Source organism: Ovis canadensis, chromosome 15, assembly GCF_042477335.2.
Source record: "Ovis canadensis isolate MfBH-ARS-UI-01 breed Bighorn chromosome 15, ARS-UI_OviCan_v2, whole genome shotgun sequence".
In the NCBI taxonomy this organism is placed as follows: Eukaryota; Metazoa; Chordata; class Mammalia; order Artiodactyla; family Bovidae; genus Ovis; species Ovis canadensis.
The window spans coordinates 38662780-38684161 of NC_091259.1; the positions used below are offsets into that span (position 1 = coordinate 38662780).

At 50.7% G+C, this 21382-nt stretch overlaps 1 protein-coding gene across 1 annotated transcript in view; it reads left to right on the forward strand.

The window, feature by feature from the left end:
- The first annotated feature begins 13552 nt into the window (after positions 1–13552).
- Positions 13553–21382, forward strand: part of POU2F3 (POU class 2 homeobox 3) — an 88529-nt gene continuing 80699 nt past the window's right edge. The window contains exons 1-2 of the mRNA XM_069554615.1: positions 13553–13809; positions 20908–20976. Of these exons, the coding sequence (XP_069410716.1) occupies positions 13782–13809; positions 20908–20976 (97 nt within the window). The 5' untranslated portion in view covers positions 13553–13781. The remainder of the gene's footprint in view (positions 13810–20907; positions 20977–21382) is intronic.

The window sequence follows — 21382 nt, forward strand, 5'->3', positions numbered from 1 at the left end:
TTTTTTTTTCCTAGTTTAGGGCTTCTCAGGTGCTGTTAATGGTAAAGAAGAATGCAGGAGACATAAGCGACCCGATCAAATCCTGGAAATAGGTTTATTGTTGTTTTTTTTTTCCTAGTTTAGGGCTTCTCAGGTGCTGTTAATGGTAAAGAAGAATGCAAGAGACATAAGCGACCCGGGTTCGATCCCTGGGTTGGGAAGCTCCCTTGGAGGAGGGCATGGCAACCCACTCCAGTATCCTTGCCTGGAGAATTCCGTGGACAGAGGAGCCTGGCGGGCCACAGTCTCTGCTCTCACGAAGAGGCGAGCGTGAACGCAGCACACTGTAATTGATTTACAGGGTTGAGTTAGTTTCTGTTGTACAGCAAAGTGACTCAGTTGCACACACACACATATATATATTAGTTTGCATTTGTTACTCCCAAACTCCCAATCTGTTCTTCCCCACCATCCCTGCTCCCTTGGCAACCACAAGTCTGTTCTGTATGTCCGTGAGTCCGTTTCTGTTTTGTAGATACGTTCATTTGTGTTATATTTTAGATTCTACGTGTAAGCGATATTATATGGTATTTGTCTTCCTGATTTACTTAGTATGATCATCTCTGGGTTCATTCATGTCGCTGCAAATGGCATTTTATTTCTTTTTTCTGACTGAGTAGTATTCCACTGATACATGTGCCACTTTTTTTTTTTATCCATTCACCTGTCAGTGGACATTTAGGCTGTTTCCATATCTTGGCTATTGTAAATAGTGCTTCTGTGAACATAGGGGTACATGTATCTTTTTAAATTAGAGTTTTGTCTGGATGCATGGCCAGGAATGGGATTGCTGGATCGTATGGCAATTATATTTTTTAGATTTTTGAGGAAACTCCATATTGTTTTCCATAATGGCTGTACCAATTTACATTCCCACCAGCAGTGTAGGAGGATTCCCTTTTCTCCACACCCTCTCCAGCATGTTATTTGTAGACTTTTAAATGATGGCTATTTTGACTGGTATCTCTAATTTTCCTGAAGCGATCTCTAGACTTTCCCATTCTCTTGATGAAAGTGAAAGAGGAGAGTGAAAAAGTTGGCTTAAAAGCTCAACATTCAGAAAACTAAGATCATGGCATCTGGTCCCATCACTTCATGGGAAATAGATGGGGAAACAGTAGAAACAATGACAAACTTTATTTTTTTGAGCTCTAAAATCACTGCAGATGGTGATTGCAGCCATGAAATTAAAAGATGCTTGCTCCTTGGAAGATAAGTTATGACCAACCTAGACAGCATATTAAAAACCAGAGACATTATTTTGCCAACAAAGGTCCATCTAGTCAAATCTATGGGTTTTTTCCAGTAGTCATGTATGGATGTGAGAGTTGGACTATAAAGCTGAGCACCAAAGAATTGATGCTTTTGAACTGTGGTGTTGGAGAAGAGACTCTTGAGAGTCCCTTGGACTGTAAGGAGATCCAACCAGTCTATCCTAAAGGAAATCAGTCCTGAATATTCATTGGAAGGACTGATGCTGAAGCAGAAACTCCCATACTTTGGCCACCTGACGCGAAGAACTGACTCATTGGAAAAGACCCTGATGCTGGGAAAGATTGAAGGCGGGAGGAGAAGGGGACGACATAGGAAGAGATGGCTGGATGGCATCACCGACTCAATGGACATGAGTTTGAGTGAACTCCAGGAGTTGGCAATGGACAGGAAGGCTTGGCGTGCTGCAGTCCATGGGATCGCAAAGAGTCAGACATGACTGAGCAACTGAACTGAACTGATTCTAACTGGAGTGAGGTGATACCTCATGGTAGTTTTGATTTGCAGTTCTCAAACAATTAGCGAGATTGAACATCTTTTCATGGGCCTACTGCTGGCCATGATTCTTCTTTGCTTTGCAGTCTTGATTTGTTACTTTACCTCTCTGCACCTCAGCTCTCTCAGCTACAAAATGGGCTTAACTGTGAGACTCCAGCGGATTTATATGTGTTAAGTGCCCTTCACAGAAAGCATGCTCACTGTGCTAGCTGCCATTAATATTGTTACTATTCATGAGAAGAGCAGCTGTTTCCTCATTTATAAACCCAAGACAACTAAGCCAGGCATCTTTTTAAAAGTCATCCACTTTAAAAAAAAATGTATTACATATTTTGGCAGTGCTGGGTCTTAGTTGTGGTATGCAAGTTTTTGTTTGTTTTTTTTTAGTTGCAGCATGTGAATTCTTAGTTGTAGCACGTGGGATCTAGTTCCCTGATGAGGGATCAAACCAGGGTCCCTTGCATTGGGAGCATGAAGTCATAGACACCAGACCAACAAGCAAGTCCCAGCCAAGGAACTCAAAGGCCTCTTCACTTCCAGAGTATCTCCTAGTATAAAGAGGCTGTAATATGAAGTGCTGGGCCAGATACTAAGGACTTCCAAGGAGGAGGGATGTGCATGGCTGAGTTGATTAGGGAAGGTTTCCTGGGATGGGATGGGATGGGAAGAGGTTGAGACCACAGGCTGGTCAGGATTTGTCAAGGTAGAGGGGACCATGTGAGCACGGGGAAGAGACGAGTGTTTGCAGGGGTGGGCAAGTTCCAGGGGTCACAGTTCCTTAGAGGGAGGTGCCTTCCCCACAGACATTGCAGAGGGAAAGGGGCTAGCCGGGTGGCCCCATTATTCTGCTCCCCAGCACCCCCAGAACAGTCTGCTGCTGCCGCCTGAACTGTGCTGGTCAGAGAGTTGTGCAGGGAGCCAGGTGTGCTTGGCCATGGTCAAGTTAGGGGTTGAGGGGTGGGGAGATATCCTTTTCAAGTGGACATGCCTCTTTCTGTACCTGTTTTCAAGGACCAGCTTCAGTCCTGCTGGAGGACAAGCAAGGGAGGTGTTCTTCCCCAAGCCTTTTCCTCTGCCCAGGGTCTTCAAGGCACCTGGATAGGGTGGGTGGAGCCACAGAGGAATCTGGCCAAAACTGGGGTTGGGACTGCTCCCCAGACGCAAAGCTTGAGGCTGACAATGCCCAGCCCCATCTCTGGATGACTTCACCACCTTCAAGACCCCAATTCCATCTGCTCACTAACAGATGCCCTCTCTAGGGCATCTTCCCAAACGCTGGCATTCACCATGTAGTGGCTGCTGGGCATCCTACTGTAAACTGCTGGCCCTTTGACTTGTTCAGACAGTTCAGTTCAGTCGCTCAGTCGTGTCCGACTCTTTGCGACCCCATGAATCGCAGCACACCAGGCCTCCCTGTCCATCACCATCTCCCGGAATTCTTGTTACTGAGTTGCTAAGTTGTCGCACTCTTCTGAGACCCCGTGGACTGTAGCCCGCCAGGCTCTCCTGTCCATGGAATTTCCAGGCAAGGATACTGGAATGGGTTGCTATACCCTTCTCCAGGGGACTTTCTTGACCTAAGGATCGAACTCGGGTCTCCTGCATTGCAAGGAGATTCTTTTTCCTCTGAGCCACCACAGAAGCTGGGCGATTGAATTGCTTCCTGTGACTGGTTCCTATGGCCAGTATTCGGTAGATACTATACAATCACCTCCAGATGGCGCTATTCCAGCTTATTCTGCATTACCACTAGCAGTGTGTGAAAGGCCCCGTTTCCCCACATTGGGGCTGTATCAGTCAGGGATCTTCAGAGAATCAGAACAGATTATATGTGTGTATACATGCAGACATATATACATATATAGGTAAATATATAAACATACACACACACACATATATATATACAGTTGATATATATATGTGTGATACAGTTGATATATATGTGTGATATATGTGTATATATATCAACACACATACAGTTGATATATACATATATATATACAGTTGATACACACACACACACAACTGAACTCATTTCACATGCTAGCAAGGTAATGCTTAAAATCCTTCAAGCTAGGCTTCAACAGTGGAGAAGGCAATGGCAACCCACTCCAGTACTCTCACCTGGAAAATCCCATGGATGGAGGAGCCTGGTAGACTGCAGTCCATGGGGTTGCTAAGAGTCTGGTACGACTGAGCGACTTCACTTTCACTTTTCACTTTCATGCATTGGAGAAGGAAATGGCAACCCACTCCAGTGTTCTTGCCTGGAGAATCCCAGGGATGGCGGAGCCTGGTGGGCTGCCGTCTATGGGGTCGCACAGAGTCGGACACGACTGAAGCGACTTAGCAGCAGCAGCAGCAGCAGCAGCAGGCTTCAACAGTGTGTGAACTGAGAACTTTCAGATGTACAAGCTGTATTGAGAAAAGGCAGAGGAACCAGAGATCGAATTGCCAACATCCATTGGATCATAGAAAAAGCAAGAGAATTCCAGAAAAACATCTATTTCTGTTTCATTGACTACACTAAAGCCTTTGACTGTGTGGATCACAACAAACTGTGGAAAATTCTTAAAGAGATGGGAATACCAGACCATCTGACCTGCCTCCTGAGAAACCTGTATGTGGGTCAAGAAGCAACACTTATGGATACAGAACAATGGACTGGTTCCAAATAGGGAAAGGAGTACGTCAAGGCTGTATATTGTCACCTCTCTTATTTAACTTATATTCAGAGTACATCATGCGAAATCCTGGGCTGGATGAAGCACAAGCTGGAATCAAGATTACTGGGAGAAATATCAATAACCTCAGATATGCAGATGACACCATCCTAATGGCAAAAAGTAAAGAGGAACTAAAGAGCCTCTTGATGAAGGTGAAGAAGGAGAATGAAAAAGTTGGCTTAAAATTCAACATTCAAAAAACTAAGATCATGGCATCTGGTCCCATCACTTCATGGCAAATATATGGGGAAATAATGGAAACAGGGACAGACTTTATTTTCTTGGGCTCCAAAATCACTGTAGATGGTGACTGCACCCATGAAATTAAAAGACATTTATTCCTTGGAAGAAACGCTATGACACAGCTAGACAGCCTATTCAAAAGCAGAGACATCACTTTGCCAACAAAGGTCCATATAGTCAAAGCTATGGTTTTTCCAGTAGTCATGTATGGATGTGAGAGTTGGACATTAAAAAAGGCTGAGCACCGAAGAACTGATGCCTTTGAACTGTGGTTTTGGAGAAGACTCTTGAGAGTGCCTTGGACAGCAAGAAAATCAAATCAGTCAATCCTAAAGGAAATCAGTCCTGAATATTCATTGGAAGGACTGATGCTGAAGCTGAAGCTCCAGTACTTTGGCTACCTGATGTGAAGAACTGACTCATTGGAAAAGACCCTGTTGCTGGGAAAGACTGAAGGTGGGAGGAAAAGCGGATGACAGAGGATGAGATGATTGGTTGGCATCACTAACTCAATGGACACAAGTTTGAGCAAACTCCTGGAGATGGTGATGGACAGGGAAGCCTGGCGTGCTGCAGTCCATGGGGTTGCAAAGAGTCGGACATGACTGAGCGCCTGAACAACAACAAATATCCAGTTAAGCCTTGAATAAGGCAAGGGCTAGGAGAGCGACCCTTTACAGAATCAAAAATCTAAGTATGGGGGACTTCACTGGTGGTCCAGTAGTTCCAAATCCACCTTGCTATGCAGGGAACACAGGTTCAATCCTTGGTCGGGGAGTAAGATCCCACATGCCACAGGGCATCTAAGCCTGCATGCCACCACCAAAGACCCTGCATGCTGAAACTAATACCCGATGCAGTCAAATAAATAGATAAATAAATATTTTTTAAAAATCTGAGTATGATTTATAGTTGGCCCTCCATACCCATGGTTCCTTAGTTTCCGCAGCTCTGCATCCTAACATTCAACTGTGGATCGTGTGGTCCTACAGTATTTACCATTGAAAAAATCCCCAGACAACTGTACTCAGGCTCTTCAAACCCATCTTGTTCAAGGGTAAACACACACACACTAATTGGTTTTAGCTCATGAGACTGGGGATCTGGCCAGTCAAGTCCTGGCAGCTGGCAGATTAGGCAAAAGTTGATGTGGCAGCCTTGAGTTTGAAATCTGTAGGGCAGGTCAGCAGCTGGAAACTCACTCAATTTCCATGTTGAGTCTTGAGGCAGAATTCCTTCTCCAGGAAACCTGTCGTTGCTCTTAAAGGCTTTCAACTGATTGGATGAGGCCCACCCACATTATCAAGGATCATCTCCTTTACTGAAAGGCAACTGACTGTACACTAGACATTAATCATTTCTACAAAATACCTTCACAGCAACACCTACTCTAATATTAGACCAAACAACTAGCAAGGTAGCCTAGCCAAGCTGACACAGAAAATTCACCACCACATCTGCTATCACTTTATATTATCACCAAGTGTTGGTATTTCGACTATGAGAAGCATCAGCGTATTCTACAAGTTTACTTTCCTGTATGAACAAGCAACCATAGACAGGAGCCTGGCCGCGCTGGTTCCCTGTTTGTTCCTGGGCCCCTGCATTCTCCACCTCCCTCTGCCCTGCTTTGTGTCCCAGGACTCCAGCCTCTGGATCAGCCTGACCTGGGTTCCCTCACCTGTGGCTCAGCCAGGAGAAGCAGCAGAGGTCAGAGGGCAGGATGAGAGATTTAAGACCTGGATTCCCTGCCCCTGGCTCCCTCGGTACCATAGCTCTGGCCCCTGGCTTTCTCCCTCCAAGGCTCCAGACCTCCGTGGGCTCCTAGACCACCATTCCTCCTTGGTCCTCTTCAGCCCTAGCTTCTCAGTGTCCCTTAACTCCACCGTTGTTCAGTCGCCAAATTGCATCCAACTCTGTAATCCCATAGACTGCAGTACGCCAGGCCTCCCTGTCCCTCACTATCCCCCAGGGTTTGACCAAGTTCATGTCCACTGAATCAATGATGCCATCCAACCATCTCATCCTCTGTCACCCTCTTCTTCTGCCCTCAATCTCTCCCAGCATTAGGTTTTTTTTTCAATGAGTCAGCTGTTCACATCTGGTGGCCAAAGTTTTGGAGCTTCAGCTTCAGCATCAGTCCTTCCAATGAATACTCAGGATTGAATTTCTTTAGGACTGACTGGTTTGATCTCCTTGCTGTCCAAGGGACACTCAAGAGTCTTCTCCAGCACCACAGTTTGAAAGCAGCAATTCTTTGGCACTCAGCCTTCTTTATGTTCCAACTCTCACAACCATAAATGACTACTGGAAAGACCATAGGCCACGGGCACCTCTGTAAATAAGCACTCCTTCATCAAAGGACCTCTGAGTCAGGCTGATTGTTTTCCTGTAGAGATCCTGACGACAATAGCTATCCCAGGTGGGGACCCAGAAAAAATGGATAGTGGATGGGAAGAGGGCCAAAGGAACATGGATGGCACAGGCCTATTTGATCCTTGGGAGGAAGTCCAGACCTCAGGGGGCTTCCAGTGAAGCTAGGGAGAGACGGCAGATCACCAGCTATCTTAGGGCCCAGAGCTTTTCTGGGGTGGCGTCTGCATGCCTAGAGATGGTGGTCTCACCGTCTGGGTCCTGGCTCCTGCCTTGTGTCTCCTGCTGGGAGAATGTGTGGACTCCCAGGGGTAGGGGGTGGGGTGAAGGGACCCTGCACTCACAGCCCCCTCTTCTCCTGCACTCCAGGAGCAGAAGCCTCTCCACCCGCTGCCTCTACCCCGGCCTTTCAGGATTCCCGCCTGTCCTCCCCCCTACTCCATGGCTCTGAATCCCAGGCTCCCCCTTCCTCTCTGGAGAATTCCCCTTTCCCTTGCATCTCCCTCTTTCCCACCTCCTGCCCATCTGCCCTGAGAAGGTTTTTAACTCTTTCCCATTTAAAAGAGAAATCAAAACCACCCCAAGCCCAGTCCCGCTCCACCTCTGCCCTATTTCTCCTTGTGCCCTCGCAGTCAACCTTCTTGCCAGTCTCCTCCTCCGCTCCCACCCCGTGCTGTGGCATTCAAGCCTAGGCTGTGTTGCAATCAGCAGAAGTCACCTGCTCCTGAAACCAGTGGATTATTTCCACCCAAGTTAGGCCCGATTCAAGGTTCTCCCTGTGCAGACATCATCACCTTCCCTTGCTTGTGGTTTTCCACCTCTTGTACTCTGTGATCCAGCTGGCTTGTACTGTGGGCTCCTCCGGGGTGCCACACATCCTCCTGGCATATGCTGTTCCTTTTGCTTGGACGGCTTACACTCCATTCCTCCTCCTTTCTCTTTGCTGGGGGTTTCTGCTTAGATGTCCATGCCTCAGAGAAGACTTTCTTGATGCCTACCCTCAGATTCAAGTAAGGTGTGCCCCTCTGTGGGCCCCATGTGTGTGCTGAGTCGCTTCAGTCACATCCAACTCTTTGCAACCCTATGAACCATAGCCTGCCAGGCTCCTCTGTCCATGGGATTCTCCAGGCCAAAACACTGGAGTGGATTGCCATGCCCACCTTCAGGGGATCTTCCTGACCCAGGGATCTAACCCATGTCTCTTACATCTCCTGCCTTGGCTGGGGGTGGTTCTTTACCACTAGCACCACCTGGGAAGAACTGTGGGCCCTATAGTCCCCTCTATTTCCCTGAGACACAGGTCCCAGGATGAGGGACATGCCCCAGGATGGTCTGCAAGCATCATCAGGCCATGAATTTCCTGAGGTCAGGGACACTGCCTTGTCTCTATTCCATTCCCAGCCCCTAGCCTAATGCATAGCTCCAGGGGGCACTCAATTCTCAGCTCTAGATGGATGCGTAGACTAACGGCTCTGACCTCCTGTGTGCGTGGGTGGCATGGAGCTCAGAAGCTCCAGAGGGCAGTGTGGGAGGTGGGACAGTTTAGCCAGCAGAGCTGTCCAGCAAAAGGACTGACACCCCAAGGCAGTGACGGCATGATTCCAACTGGGCTTTCCACGGTCAAGTCTGGCCTTTGATGGGAAGCATGGACTAGAAGGCCCTACAGCGGCCGGAAACTAACACTCAGTATCTCCAACAGGCGTGGACCCGGGACCCTTGCCTGTGGTTCCCGCAGACATGGATGGGCACCACAGGAGACACTGGGGAGACCTCTCCAGAATCTTGGAAGAGCTGGTGGGGTGAGGGCTCGAGTCAGGATCACACTCCCGTCACCACAAGAGGGCGCCTTGGGCTTAGCTTGCCCTGAGTCTGCAGCGGGATGGGGAGGCTTACGTGGTCTGAGAGGCTGAGAGTCAGGCAAGGGCTCGCTGAGGCATGGCTCTGCAGAAGATGTGATTAGAGTGGCCAGACCTTGGACCAGTGCTGGCCCCAAGGTCAAAAAAATTCATCGGAAATCAGAGTTGTAAATACATATAGTATGATCTATTATTTGAGAACTTCAAGAGCAAAGCGGGCAACAAGTTTGTGTGTACTCCCCCTAGACGGGGGTGGGGGTGAGGGGGTGGGGCTCAGCACTGGGCTTGGGGTTCAGCACTGCAGATATCAGGGGCAGGGAACAGCTATGTCTTGACCACCATGGCCTCTCCTGTCCACTTCCCAGGAAAGCTGCTTTACTCTGGTTCCCGGAGCACCTCTACTCTGTCACCCTGACACTAACCCCCTCCAGTCCCATTCTGCCAATATGCCTCCTGGCAATGGTGCCATCAGATGGACGCTAGGTCTGATTTTAAAAGAGGCCCAGGCCTTCTTCCTGGCCTCTGTCTTCCTTCCGTCTGCTCTTGTGGGAAACCTGAGCCGAACCTCATTCCCTGCGGTCACCCCAAGGCAGGGGGCTGACCCCGCGCCCCACACCCCTACACTCGGGGCCCTACAGCCCATCTGGCAGACAGAAAGAACGAGATGAGGCTTGTTACTTGGTGGCCTTCCAGGCTGCCTGGCTTCTCCACCCTTCTCCCAGGCCTGACAACTCAATCCGGCTGACATGACAGGAAGTGAGAATGAGCCGGAGGGCCTGCAGCCGAGGAGTCCACTTTGCTGAGGTGGGGCACAGGGCTGTGGCCCCACCTCCCTCCCCGAGCACCTTCTCCAGGGGGAAAGCTTGTTTCCAGAAATGTGTCTGGAAGGGTAGACTTAACTCCCAGAGCCTTCTGTCCTTGAAGCAAAAGAATTTGACAGCTTGCTCAAGTAGAAATGGGGCTGGGGGGCTAGTGACTTCTAGAGGTGCAGCCGAAGGGATCAGATGTCACTCCAGGAGGACCAGAAGGACCCCAGGAGGGATCCAAGTTGATCCCTCAACAATTTGGGGACAACAGGATCTTGGAGCAAAGATTTGGCTGCTTTCTGAAAAAGCCCTCCAGCTGTTGAGAGGGTGGGGGTAGAGGAGGAAGTGGTTATTTGCATAAAATTTACATGTGATTTGCATGTGGTGCTTTTGATGTCCAAAGGCACTGAAATTTCCTGTCCTTGCTTCTTTTCCCTTTTCTTTCCTCTGTTCCTTTCCAACCTCTAGGCGATTCCCTATCTCTCTCCTCTCCCCACAGCTTTTTCTCTGCCACACTAAACAGAGGATTGGAGTGAGTATTAGGCCGCAGGGGTTGGGGCCTACCACCTGCCATCTGCCCAGAACTCGGAGAGCTGATTTCACGGAGACTCTTGAGTGTTCCATAGAAGCACTCACAGTCACCACGAAGGAGGGAGAGACAAAGGGGTCTTTTGCACGCCTGTTCTAGTTCATCTAGTGGAAACGATCATCAAGCAAGTCAGAAAGGGAAGGAACAACAATCGTCCAACACTGCCCCTCGCCCTACCCAACTGTCGAAGGCCCTGGAAGAACACATGACGAAGGGACAGAGAGAATAGAGGGTCTCTGTTCCTCCTATCCTTGCCGTGTGGCCTTGGGCGAGTCCTGTGTGCGTCTGTGCCCAGTCGCACAGCTAAGTCCACCTCTTTGCGACCCTATAGAATGTAGCCTGCCAGGCTTCTCTGTCCATGGGATTTCCCAGGCAAGAGAATAGAGGGTAGCCATTTCCTTCTCCAAGGGATCTTCCCAACCCAGGGATTGAATTTGAGTCTCCTGTGTCTCCTGCATTGGCAGGTGGATTCTTTACCACTGAGCCACCTGAAAAGCCTGGGCAAGGGACCTCGGGGAGGTCCCTCAAGGTCCCTCATCTGATTGTTTCTAGGTTCCTTCTACTTCGAGTGATATGATCATAGAAAGGAAAAGAAGAGATGAGGAGACAGGCTCAGACGTTGGACAGCAGGATTAAAAGCACCAGCTTTGGAGTCAGGCAGACCCAGTCTAAATTTCAACTCTCCCATCTACTAGCTATATTAATCCCCCTGAACTTCAGTTTCCTCATCTATAAAAGGAACCTAAAAATTGTATGCTTCTCCTAAAGGTGTGCTGATGAAGTAAGAAGGCATATGCCCAGCATGGAGAACTTCCTTGACATATAGGAAGTGCTCAGTCAATATTTATTAAATGAATGAAGGTGAAGTCCTATCTGCCACCTCTCCCCCACCCTCCCATCCTCCATCCAATGTCCCTTCCCGCACACAATCTCCCCTCCCATGGTCTGGAACCCACAGCTGTCCTTCCAATTATGAACCTATAAGGCCCCACACGGCCCCATCTCTTCCACTGTGGCCCCATCCCCAGGAGTTCCACCCCTCCCAACCCCAGGACCCGAGAATCCTAGGCTGCTAGAGCTGGAAGTCTCTTAGAAGTCATTAGGTACATGCTCCTCTGGCTTCTGGAAAAGTAAAGCCCCAGAAAGAAATGTAACTTTGCACATAGAAAAGAGACACAGGCTCCAGATAATGGTGGTCAGAGAATCAGACCCCTAGTGCACATGGCTATGCAAATGGTATGCAAATAGAGATATGGAAATTGCAAGCACACAGGGGTATATAAACTATGTGCAGGCATTTTTCTAGGATGACGGTAGGTGAAGTGCAGTTATAGATAAGCAATGGCCTCAGGTTTGGGGCCAAACCCGAAGTGGAGGAGGGAAGGAAAAGGAGAGGAAAGAGAAGGGAAGGGACAGCCTGGCAGTGTCCTGAGGCAGATGGGGGAGGGGACATCCCTGGGTTCACTAGGCCTCCAAAAACCTACTGGTCTCTTTCCTCTGCCAGAAGAAACAGGAAGAAAGTCTCCTGCCTTCTTGACAAGGGTGGAGAGAGGAGCTGAAGGTGCAAGGGGGTGAGTGGTTGTATGGACCCGAAGAAGTGCTTATTAAACACTTCCTATCCCTGCAGGGCCACTGTGGCATCCACTGAGCCCTTTCTGACACCTGACATGTATCCTACATGGTATTTGGTGCAGTGGGGAAGACAATCAGTTAACAACCAGGAGGAAGAATAAGAAAAGTCCCACAGAGCTGGCCACAAGAGCTATTAGGAACATTGAAATGTTATGGTAATTTAATAACAGATCAGGTAACTTCTAACTTCAGAAAGGAGGTGGCATCTGAATTATGTACAGAGGGGATAGAGTGTAGAGCTTTCAAATAGGAGCCCTGTTACTTACTGGCTGGGTAACTTTGGGCAAGCTAAACCCTCTAAACCTCATTTTCCCCATCTGTAAAATCGAAATATAACAGTCCAATGTGTAGTTGTTATGAGGACTAAACAAGATCAAGTGACTTTAAAGTGCTGGTTAGCACACTGCCTGACAGACACTGAAAGCTCAGTAAATGCTGGATGTTATGACAGGGATTATGGGAGTGGATGGTGGGTGGATATACTAACTGGAAAAAATACTGCAAACAATGCATAGAGGCAGAAAAGTCCAAGATCTGTTCTGTAAGCAGCTTGATAGGGAGACCTGCCTGGAAAGTAAGGCAAGGGCTGCTTCTGCTGGGGGCACCCAGCTTCCTAGGCTTACAGGCAGGTCGTCTCTTGACTTGGCACCTCTTACTGGGACCTGAAGAGTGGAGCAGAAGAGTAGGGGAGCTCAGAGGATGAGTCTATGATGGGTGCTGGAGAGAGCATGGAGTGGGAGGCCAGAGACCTACCCCTGGCCAAGATCCTACCCCCAGCCAGGCTCCTTCCATCACTAGGGTATTGTGTTGCCTTTGGACAAGTCACTTCCCAGCTCTGTACACAAGGGAGGTGGCTGCTCCCACAGCCCCTGTCACTCAATAAATAACTTTCACATCATTCCCTCAAAGAGCCTCACAGCAACCTGGAACCTGATAGAGCAGGCAAGAGACAGAATCTTCACCTAGAAAACGAGATAGTTAGCTGGGCCCCATCCAGGTCCCAGGAGGAGATGAGGATGCATGGGGACTTAGGTGAGCTTGGCCACCTGCTAAGTTCCTATCATTAGATGCAGTTAAGATTAGCACCTGTCCCATTTTATGGATGAGTAAACTGAGTTCAGGGAGGTGATGAGCCTCCTCTCCTGTTACACAGCCGGCAAGCGGCTGAGAGGTAGAATTCCAACTCTAGATTCTTTCCAGCACACTCTCGTGGCTTCTCCAGACACTCCAGAACTCCTCGAAGAGCTGGGGCATCTATCCAGAGGAAAGCTGGGGTTCTTCAGTAGGGCGAGCCGGACCGGGAGCCTGGGTCGCCGCGGGCCGGGCGCGGTGGGGAGAGGCCGCCGGCCGGTCTGGGGCGGACAGGTGTTCCGCGGGGTCGGGACCCGCCCCGGCAGCACGGACTGCCCCCTCCGCCGGCCCCCGGCTCCCCGAATGCAAATCGCTGCTTTGCCTGGGCCCGGGGCCAGGCGCGGGGGCCCTGCCAGGGGGCGTGGCCCGCGGCCCCCGCCCGCCGCGCGGCGTGCTCACCTGGGGAGTGTGGCAATCCCGCCGCGCCGAGTGCTGCCCGGGCGGCCGCGAGCGAGCAGCGGAGCGCGCGACGGCGGCGGCGACGGCTCCGGCGGCGGCTCCCGCGGCGGTGGCGGCCGGGGGCGGGAGGCAGGAGACCCTGGCTTCCCCCGGGGCCCGGCTGGGGCAGACGCTAGGGGCCTGGGGGGGCGCTGGCTTTGGCCCCGCCTGGGGCAGGATGGTGAATCTGGAACCCATGCACCCAGGTGAGGGGCTGAGGGCGCGAGCTCTGACAGGTGTCCCTGCGTGCGGGAAGGGGCGAAGGACAGGGGCGCCGCTCTCGGGGGTGTTGCTCCCCTGCGGCCAGGTGAGGGCGGTGTGGACAGCGAGTCACCCGGGGCGGGCGGGCGCCGGGAAGGTCTGGGGGACTTGGGGGAAGAATGCAGGTGGAGGCTGCAGCGTGGGGGTGGCAGGGTTTCTGAGGGCTCGCAGCACCCCGAGAGCCACAGCTATGTGGGACCTGGGCATGCTGGGCTGTCCTAGGCTCGGGGAAGTTGCCCTGTTCACGTACTGCAGAAGGGTGGCTCACTGGCTTAACCACGGGTGTGGACCTGGGAGTGCAGAAGTGAGGGAAGTACTTGTATCCACATGTTGGTGTTTGGTGTCCCCGGCATTTATATGAAGTGGAGACCAAATGGACATTTGTGCCGACTAGGGGTGCCTAGGAGAAGCGGACAGAACTGGGCATTTACAGAGGCACAACCGGGGCAGATGCTACGCCGCACGTATATTAGGGCTTAGGGAAGTACCTCTGGTGAATATCAGAGGGGAGTCTACCTGTCCTCAGGTATGTTGGGAGAGGAGGTGGGGCAGACCCCATGGATGAAAGTGTGCCTGCTCCCCAGCTCTGTGGGTCTAGATGGTGTTACAGGCTGGTGCACAGTGGGGTTGGGGAGTCCATGTGCAGGGGCTGGGCTGGAGCTCTGTGGGACCTCACCGGAGGAGTAGCCTGCTCAGGGGCCTGTGGGAAGTCCTTCCATCTCTCTGTCTGAGAGGGGACATGAGAGATCCATCAGCAGTGGGTGTGTGGCGGTGGAGACCCAGGGGTACCCAATTCCTTTGTTCTTTGTTCCATGTCCCATAGATTTAGATTCCAAGCTCTCCTCTCCCCAGGGGTGGGAACCTAGGCCATAGAAATACTCTTCTGGGAGTCAGTTTTCCCTGCATGAAAGGTCTGTGAGCATGGAGTGAACCAGGGGCCTCTCCATTCACCCCGCTGATCCCTCCTTCCCCATCCAGGGGAGGACAGGGGCTCGTAATACCAGAGGCTGGACTTGGCGTTGGAGTCGGCCTTCTGGAGGTCTGAGGGCCTGAGCAGAGAAGGACTCCAGGTGAAGACAGCTGAGCCTGGTTTAGCCATTTCAAAACAGCGACTTGCCTCTCAAAGGGGGCAGCACCCAATGCATGGTCTTTATTAAGGACTTCAGGGCTGTTGGTGGAATTTTGTTACCTGCTCTTCTTTCTGGAGGAAGCAATTCTCAAGACCCAACCCAAGGAGCAGGGCAGGCTGGAGAGTTTTGTTGGCCCTTCCTGGAGCAGCCAGTCCTGAAATCAAGCAGCAGTGGATGCACGGGGGAGACCCCGGGACCCCATTTTCCCCAGACATAGTCCTGATGAGGCTAAGAGAAAGCCAGCTGACAGTGAGGTGTTAACTCTGAGTGGATCCCTGGGTGCTAGGATGTGCCAGGAAGGGCTCAGTGAGGCGGAAGGAGCCATCCAACTGGGTATCATCCAATGTCTGGGGAAAGTCCATTTCCAGATCCTGTACAGAGCTGGACGTGGCCAGGAGCTGATCCTGGGCTCTCGTTCCTCCACTTCCCACCAAGAAGGGCTCGGCACACATGGGGAGCAAGACCTCAGGAAGATCAGAGACTTCCTGGGGGTTTTCCACCTCGTTGTCTTCTGGAGGCTCCTTCTCTGGGGGAAGTGGGAGGAGGGGGGACCCTGCAACCCAGCAGGGAGGCCTCCTGAGGGTGAAGAGGATCTTGCCAAGAGCTCTAGAGGGTGAGGCTGAGGTGAGAAGGCCGAGCCCTCCTTGCCTGGCCTGGGAGAAAGCTCCAGGCTGATGCTTATCAGAAGCCCAGCACCTCCCCCAGCCCTGTCCCCTGCAGGCAGACACCGAGGGGGTGATTAAGCTAAACCTGAGGGGCGCTGCCTCCTCAGGTGGGGTCTGCGTCTACCCGGTGTGGGCAACCTGAGTCATCTCTCTACAACTGCTTGCTGCCTCTCCCCAGCCCACTTCTTCAGCCTGTCTCCCCTTGGGGCTGTGCAGCCTCTCTGTGAGGTTTCTTGGCCCCTCTGTGGTGTCCGGTTCCCCTTCGACAGCACCTCAAAGGGACCGCTCAGTTTGGGACTTTCTGTGAAGCCTCTCTGACTGGGTCTCCATTTGAGGGTTCCCTTTGCTGGGTCTTCTCAGTGGGCTTCTTACTCCAAGGTCATCTTTTTAGGGTCTTTCATTGAGGGCCTTGCTGTGGGGTCTCTGAGGGAGGGTCCGTCTATGGAGTGTCTCCTTGTGGGCCCCTCTCTAGGGTCTCTCGGTTCAGGATCCTCTTTGCGGAAATTTGGTCTCTCTCTCTCTCATTTTAAAAATTATTTATATATTTATTTGGCTGAGTCGGGTATTAGTCGTGGCACTCAGGGTTTTTCATTGCAGAGCGTGAACTCTCTAGTTGTGATGTGCAGGCTTAATTGCTCCACGGCATGTGGGATCTTAGTTCCCTGACCAGGGGTCGAACCCGTGCCCCCTGCATTGCAAGGTGGATTCTTTTATATATAGAGAGAGAGAGACAGAGAGAGAGGAGTATAGACAATTAAAAATGTTTGATAGTTTCAGGTGGACAGCAGAGGTTCAGCCATACATACGTATATCCATTCCTCCCCTCCCATCCAGGCTGGCAAGACAGATTCTTAACCACTAGACCACCAGGAAAATCCTGAAATCTGGTCTCTTTTGAACCCTATTTTTCGCCTCCTAGTGATCCTGTGTCCTGTGGATACTTTATAAACAGCACTTGCCCTTTGAATTCCCAGTCTGAGCCCTTGTGGATTCCTCCTCCACTGATTTGCTACAAAAGTTTGGGGTGGGGTGTGGAGGAGGGGTGGGAGTACACAAAGTAGGGTGTGGGCTACCCTGAAGTCCCCCACTCAGCAGCTCCGCGAGCATGTCAGCCCCTGTGCCAGCCCATCTTTTCTCTCTGATAACCTGGGTGCCAGCCATGATCCAGGTCTGCCTGGGGCCTCAGCACTTTGTATTTTGTAGAGTGCCTCTCCTTCAGCACAAACACCCGAGCATGCATGAGGTCACCAGACACAGGGGCACCCCAGCCAAAGAGGGGCTCCTCCCTCCCAGGCCCCAAACAGGTGGAGGGGTAGACAAGAGTCAGACAGAGGGCTTCCCTGGGGGTGCAGTTAAGAACCTGCCTGCCAGTGCAGGGGACAGGGATTTGATACCTGATCCACGAAGATCCCACATGCCTCAGGGCAACTAAACTCGTGCACCCAACCACTGAAGCCCACTCACCTTAGAACCTGTGCTCCTCAACAAGAGAAGCCACCACAACGAGAAGCCTGCACACCCGGCAACTAGAGAGCAGTACCCACTTTCCGAAACTAGAGAAATTTGATGTGCAGCAACAAAGACCAGCGTAGCCAGGAAAAAAAAAAAATCAAAAATCTCAGGCAGAAGAGACAGAGGAGACAGTGGAATTGAGCCTAAGGGGGACACTCAGTTAGTCCCAGGGCACCTCTTGTTCTGCCCCTTTCCTCACTGTGAGCTGTTCCCCATCAGGGTTGGGAAAGAAGATTCAAGTCTCACAGACTGATACCAGTTATGGCTCGGGACCCCAGGGTTGGAAGGTCTCATGAGAGGATGTGCATTTCTCTTGAAGTAAAGGCAAAAGTTGTCTCCTCCACAGAAGAGTTGGAAACATGGTTAGCTTAGAAGTAGGATGAGTGGGCTCCTTGAACTGCCTCTGGGAGAAGTGCCTCCAGCAGTGGGTGTGGGAAGGAGAAGTCAGGAGGAGCTCCAGTCCCTTCCAAAGAGTTGAAGATGGACCATAGGAGAGCGGGGAGTGGGCCTTTTGCTTTCCCAGTGTTGCCTGAGTCTGGGAGGTCCAGGACATTGCGGGCACTCAGCCTGCAGCCTGCGGAAGTGCTGCCCCTTGGACTCTGCTCCTACAGGTTCACAAACACATCCTGGTTCACCAGTGTGTCAGGAGGGGCTGCTCCTGGGTCATGCCAAGGCATCAGGAGGGCAAGGCCGGCAGCCAACACCTTGCCCCAGCTTCAGAGAATGATGGCGCCAGTGAGGCAGATGAGGGGCTGTCTGGTATCTGGGTTCTTACACAGAGCAGCTGAGCCTCCCCAGGGAAGGGAGTGATGGAAGAAGCCTACTCAGTGCCAACTGAGATAAGAACAGCAGAGAAGCCTGGCCCCACCCCACACCTCCCCCACTCACCTCCGGCAAGTGTTGTCCGACAGGCAAAGGGTTACGGCCTCTCGGGGAGTTTCGGTGTTGGCCCATTTTTAGGCTGAGACCCAAGAGCTCGTTCCGCCCATCAGCCTCAACCTCCTACCTGACAGGAACAGGTTCTCAGGATCTTAGCATCCTATGGCACTGAAGAGCTTTTACAGATCATCTCAGCCTGCCCCTCCATGCAGACCCACAGCTCTGTCTGATCCCCAAGTATCACAGTGTTGCTCCCATGATGGGTACGTTGAACAAGGAGATGTCCTGGTAGAGTGTGGAGCCTTTGACTCCTTCAAAAGTTTTTTTTCGATATGATTAGGACTACCTTTTATGCTAATTTAAAAGTTCAGAGAGATGGCTTTTGGATAGATTTAAAGATGGTGCAAGGAATGGGTTTTGGAGGAGAGTCTGCGTTATAGGCATAAAATTACGCTTGAGCTAAAAAGTTACCCTTCTCAAACGTCAGAAGTTTGAAATAAGTTGATTCAGAATACTTGGTTATCATCCCAGCCTTACTACTACTTAGCTCTTCCTGTCCCCATGAGCATTTTTCTAATGAAGTCAGAATTTGGAGAATGCAGATGCCTTCCCAGGTAAAGGACAAATTACGATAGTGCTGAGACAGAAAACCAAAGCTGTTTATTGTAATGGGAGAAGGGGACCCCCATCGAAGCCTAAGCATCTGGTTAGTTCATTCATTTATCATATGCTTTCTTTGTGCCAAGTGCTGTGCCAGGCTGTTTCCATTCAATATCTTACTTGCTCATCACAATAATTCTGGGAAGTATCATTCTTTTCTTTTTTAGCTGAGAAAACAGGTTCACATGTGTGGCCAGGGTTCCCCCTGCTAGTTAGGATGACACTGGGATTAAATCCAGGTCTGTCTGTCTGCTGTCAAAATCTGTGCTCTGAATTCCCAGGACTGCTAAAGCAGGTTTAAAAGCCCAATGAGGGTGAGAACTCACAACACCCCCCCGCCCCCCCCCCATCACTCTCTGGCTTTTTCTCAGCACTGTTGAGAATCCCTATGGAGGAGTGTGACCGAGCCTGTCTGTGGTAGGCAATGCCCAGCTCAAGGGTGGGACTTCATTGGTGGGACAAAGCAAAGCCTGTTTTCCCACTGGAGCAGAAAGTGAGGACTAGCAGAAGTCCTTTGCAGGTATGTCCAGGTGGCCCACCCTGTTATGCTGATGCATGACAGACTGTACGGAAAGTTTCAAACTGCAGCAGGAAGGACTTTGGTTAGGCTCACGAAATGCTTTCTCAAGTGTCATGCGCTGAGAGGGGTGGCGGGTGTGGTTGCAGGGTTTCCCCTAGACGTCTGTAACCACCACACAGGACAGCGTGGATGTCTGAGGCAGGCTATACGGAGCTCCACGTATTTATCTGGGAGTGGTCACTTAGGCTGATCTCAAAAATACTCCTCAGACTACAGCAGCTCCTAAGGTTGCTTACCCCCTCCCCTGCTGCTGGAGTGTTCCAAGGTCTGGAGAGCCTTGGGACTCCCCATCTCTGTCTTGCCTTTTGTGACAGTCACCCCTTCTGCATTGCAGTCACTGCTACCCCTGGGACCACAATTTAAATCTCTGCCAGAGCCACACACGTCAGTGCCATAAACTAAATAAATAAATGAGTTTCTTCCCACTTTTCCCCCGGGGGGAGGTCCACCCTTCTCCCTCATCCTGATCCTCTCCAGACCTCAGGCATACAGACTGCCAACTGCCTGATTACCTGATGCAAATGAAGATGGCCTGCTTACCCGACATTGGCTGGGGAGCTGGATATGCAAATTGGCTCACCCAGACTTTATCAGATTTGAAAGAGTTAAAATGCTGCCCCAGAGAAGAGGGTGGGGGTAAGGTGGGTGGGTGAGTGTGTGGGGAGTCAACCCAATTTGAATAAAATATTCCTCTGTCTTTAAGGGCTTCAGTATTTGAGTGGTTTAATAAAGAGAGGAGTCTAGAGAAAAAGAGTTAGTTCAAAGTTACATCTTTCCTTCTCTCTGCACACCCTGGAGGAGACTTAGGGGCTTCTTAGGTAGTGGCAGCTGTCTGTTGTGGATAAATGTGTAGTTTATTGAAATGAAGCAGGGCAGACAGGCCAGACCAGCAGCACTTGGGGACTGAGACAGGGGGCCTTGTGTAGGTCTTCTTGCTGCAGGGCACTGACCCACTCACCACCCCTCTCTTACTAAGAACTGAAAATGTTGAAGGAGTAGGAGAGAAGGTAAGGATCCCCACAGAGGGCCACACAGATACTAGGGTTTGATCCCTAGACAGTGGGCTGACCTCTGAGAATCAGACAGAGAACAGAGGCAGGACTGGGAGAGAAAGAGGAGAAGGGCAGGCCTTGGTTCAAGTGTACTCTTACCTCCCAGGTTAGAGTTATTTTGGTGGGGGTGGGGGGCAGGATGGGAGATGGATTTCTTATGCTACTTTAAAAATTGCTTACATTCTCCAGATCCCAAATGAAATGAGGATGAAGAATGGGAGGCATTCTCCCCCATGCTCCACCCACCCTCTGTTGTACCCTTCCCCTTGTTTAAATTTTTACCAGCTGAGCCTGGCGATGGAAAGTAGTGGCAATGAATGATACAAAGTGGGAGAGACCCTATAGTGGCCCGGAAAAGGGGGGAAAGGAGGCTAGCCTGAGAGAAGAGTATATGTGCCCCCAAGCTTATGAATATTCTAATAGTTGTATGTTCAGGAATCAGGAATTTGAAAGTCTGATGATTGTTGTAATTACACATTCATCTTCACTGTTTAGTTACAGCCGCATATGTCAGAGCGAGAAAAATTGTGACCTGTTATTAAAGTCAGTTGTGTTTTCCCTGCAGATATAAAGATGAGTGGGGACGTAGCAGATTCTACAGATGCTCAAAGTGCTCTCAGCCAGGTGGAGACAGGTAAGGGTCTTCTCTTCTGGGGACAGAAACAGAAAAGCAAGGGCGGGGGATACTGCAATTCATGGAATAATGAATCTCTTATTCGTTTCATGTATCCTTTCTGGCTTGGTCTTTCAGCCAATCAGACCCAAAGGCTGAGTCAGGAAGTGAAGACGTTCCCTAGAGATGTGGGTATGATCCTGGAGCCTTTGAACAGTAGACACTGGTCTACAGTAGAACGAAGTCTCTGGAACTAGGCTAGGAAAGGGCCTTAGATCCTTAGAAACAAACAAGTTAGGGAAGAGATTCACTTCTCCTTCTCCCCTGCCCCCCTTTTTTTGTGGCTGCACCATGCAGCATATGGGATTATTAGTCCCCGTACCAGGGATCGAACCCGCACTCTCTGCTGTGGAAGCTTGCTATCAAA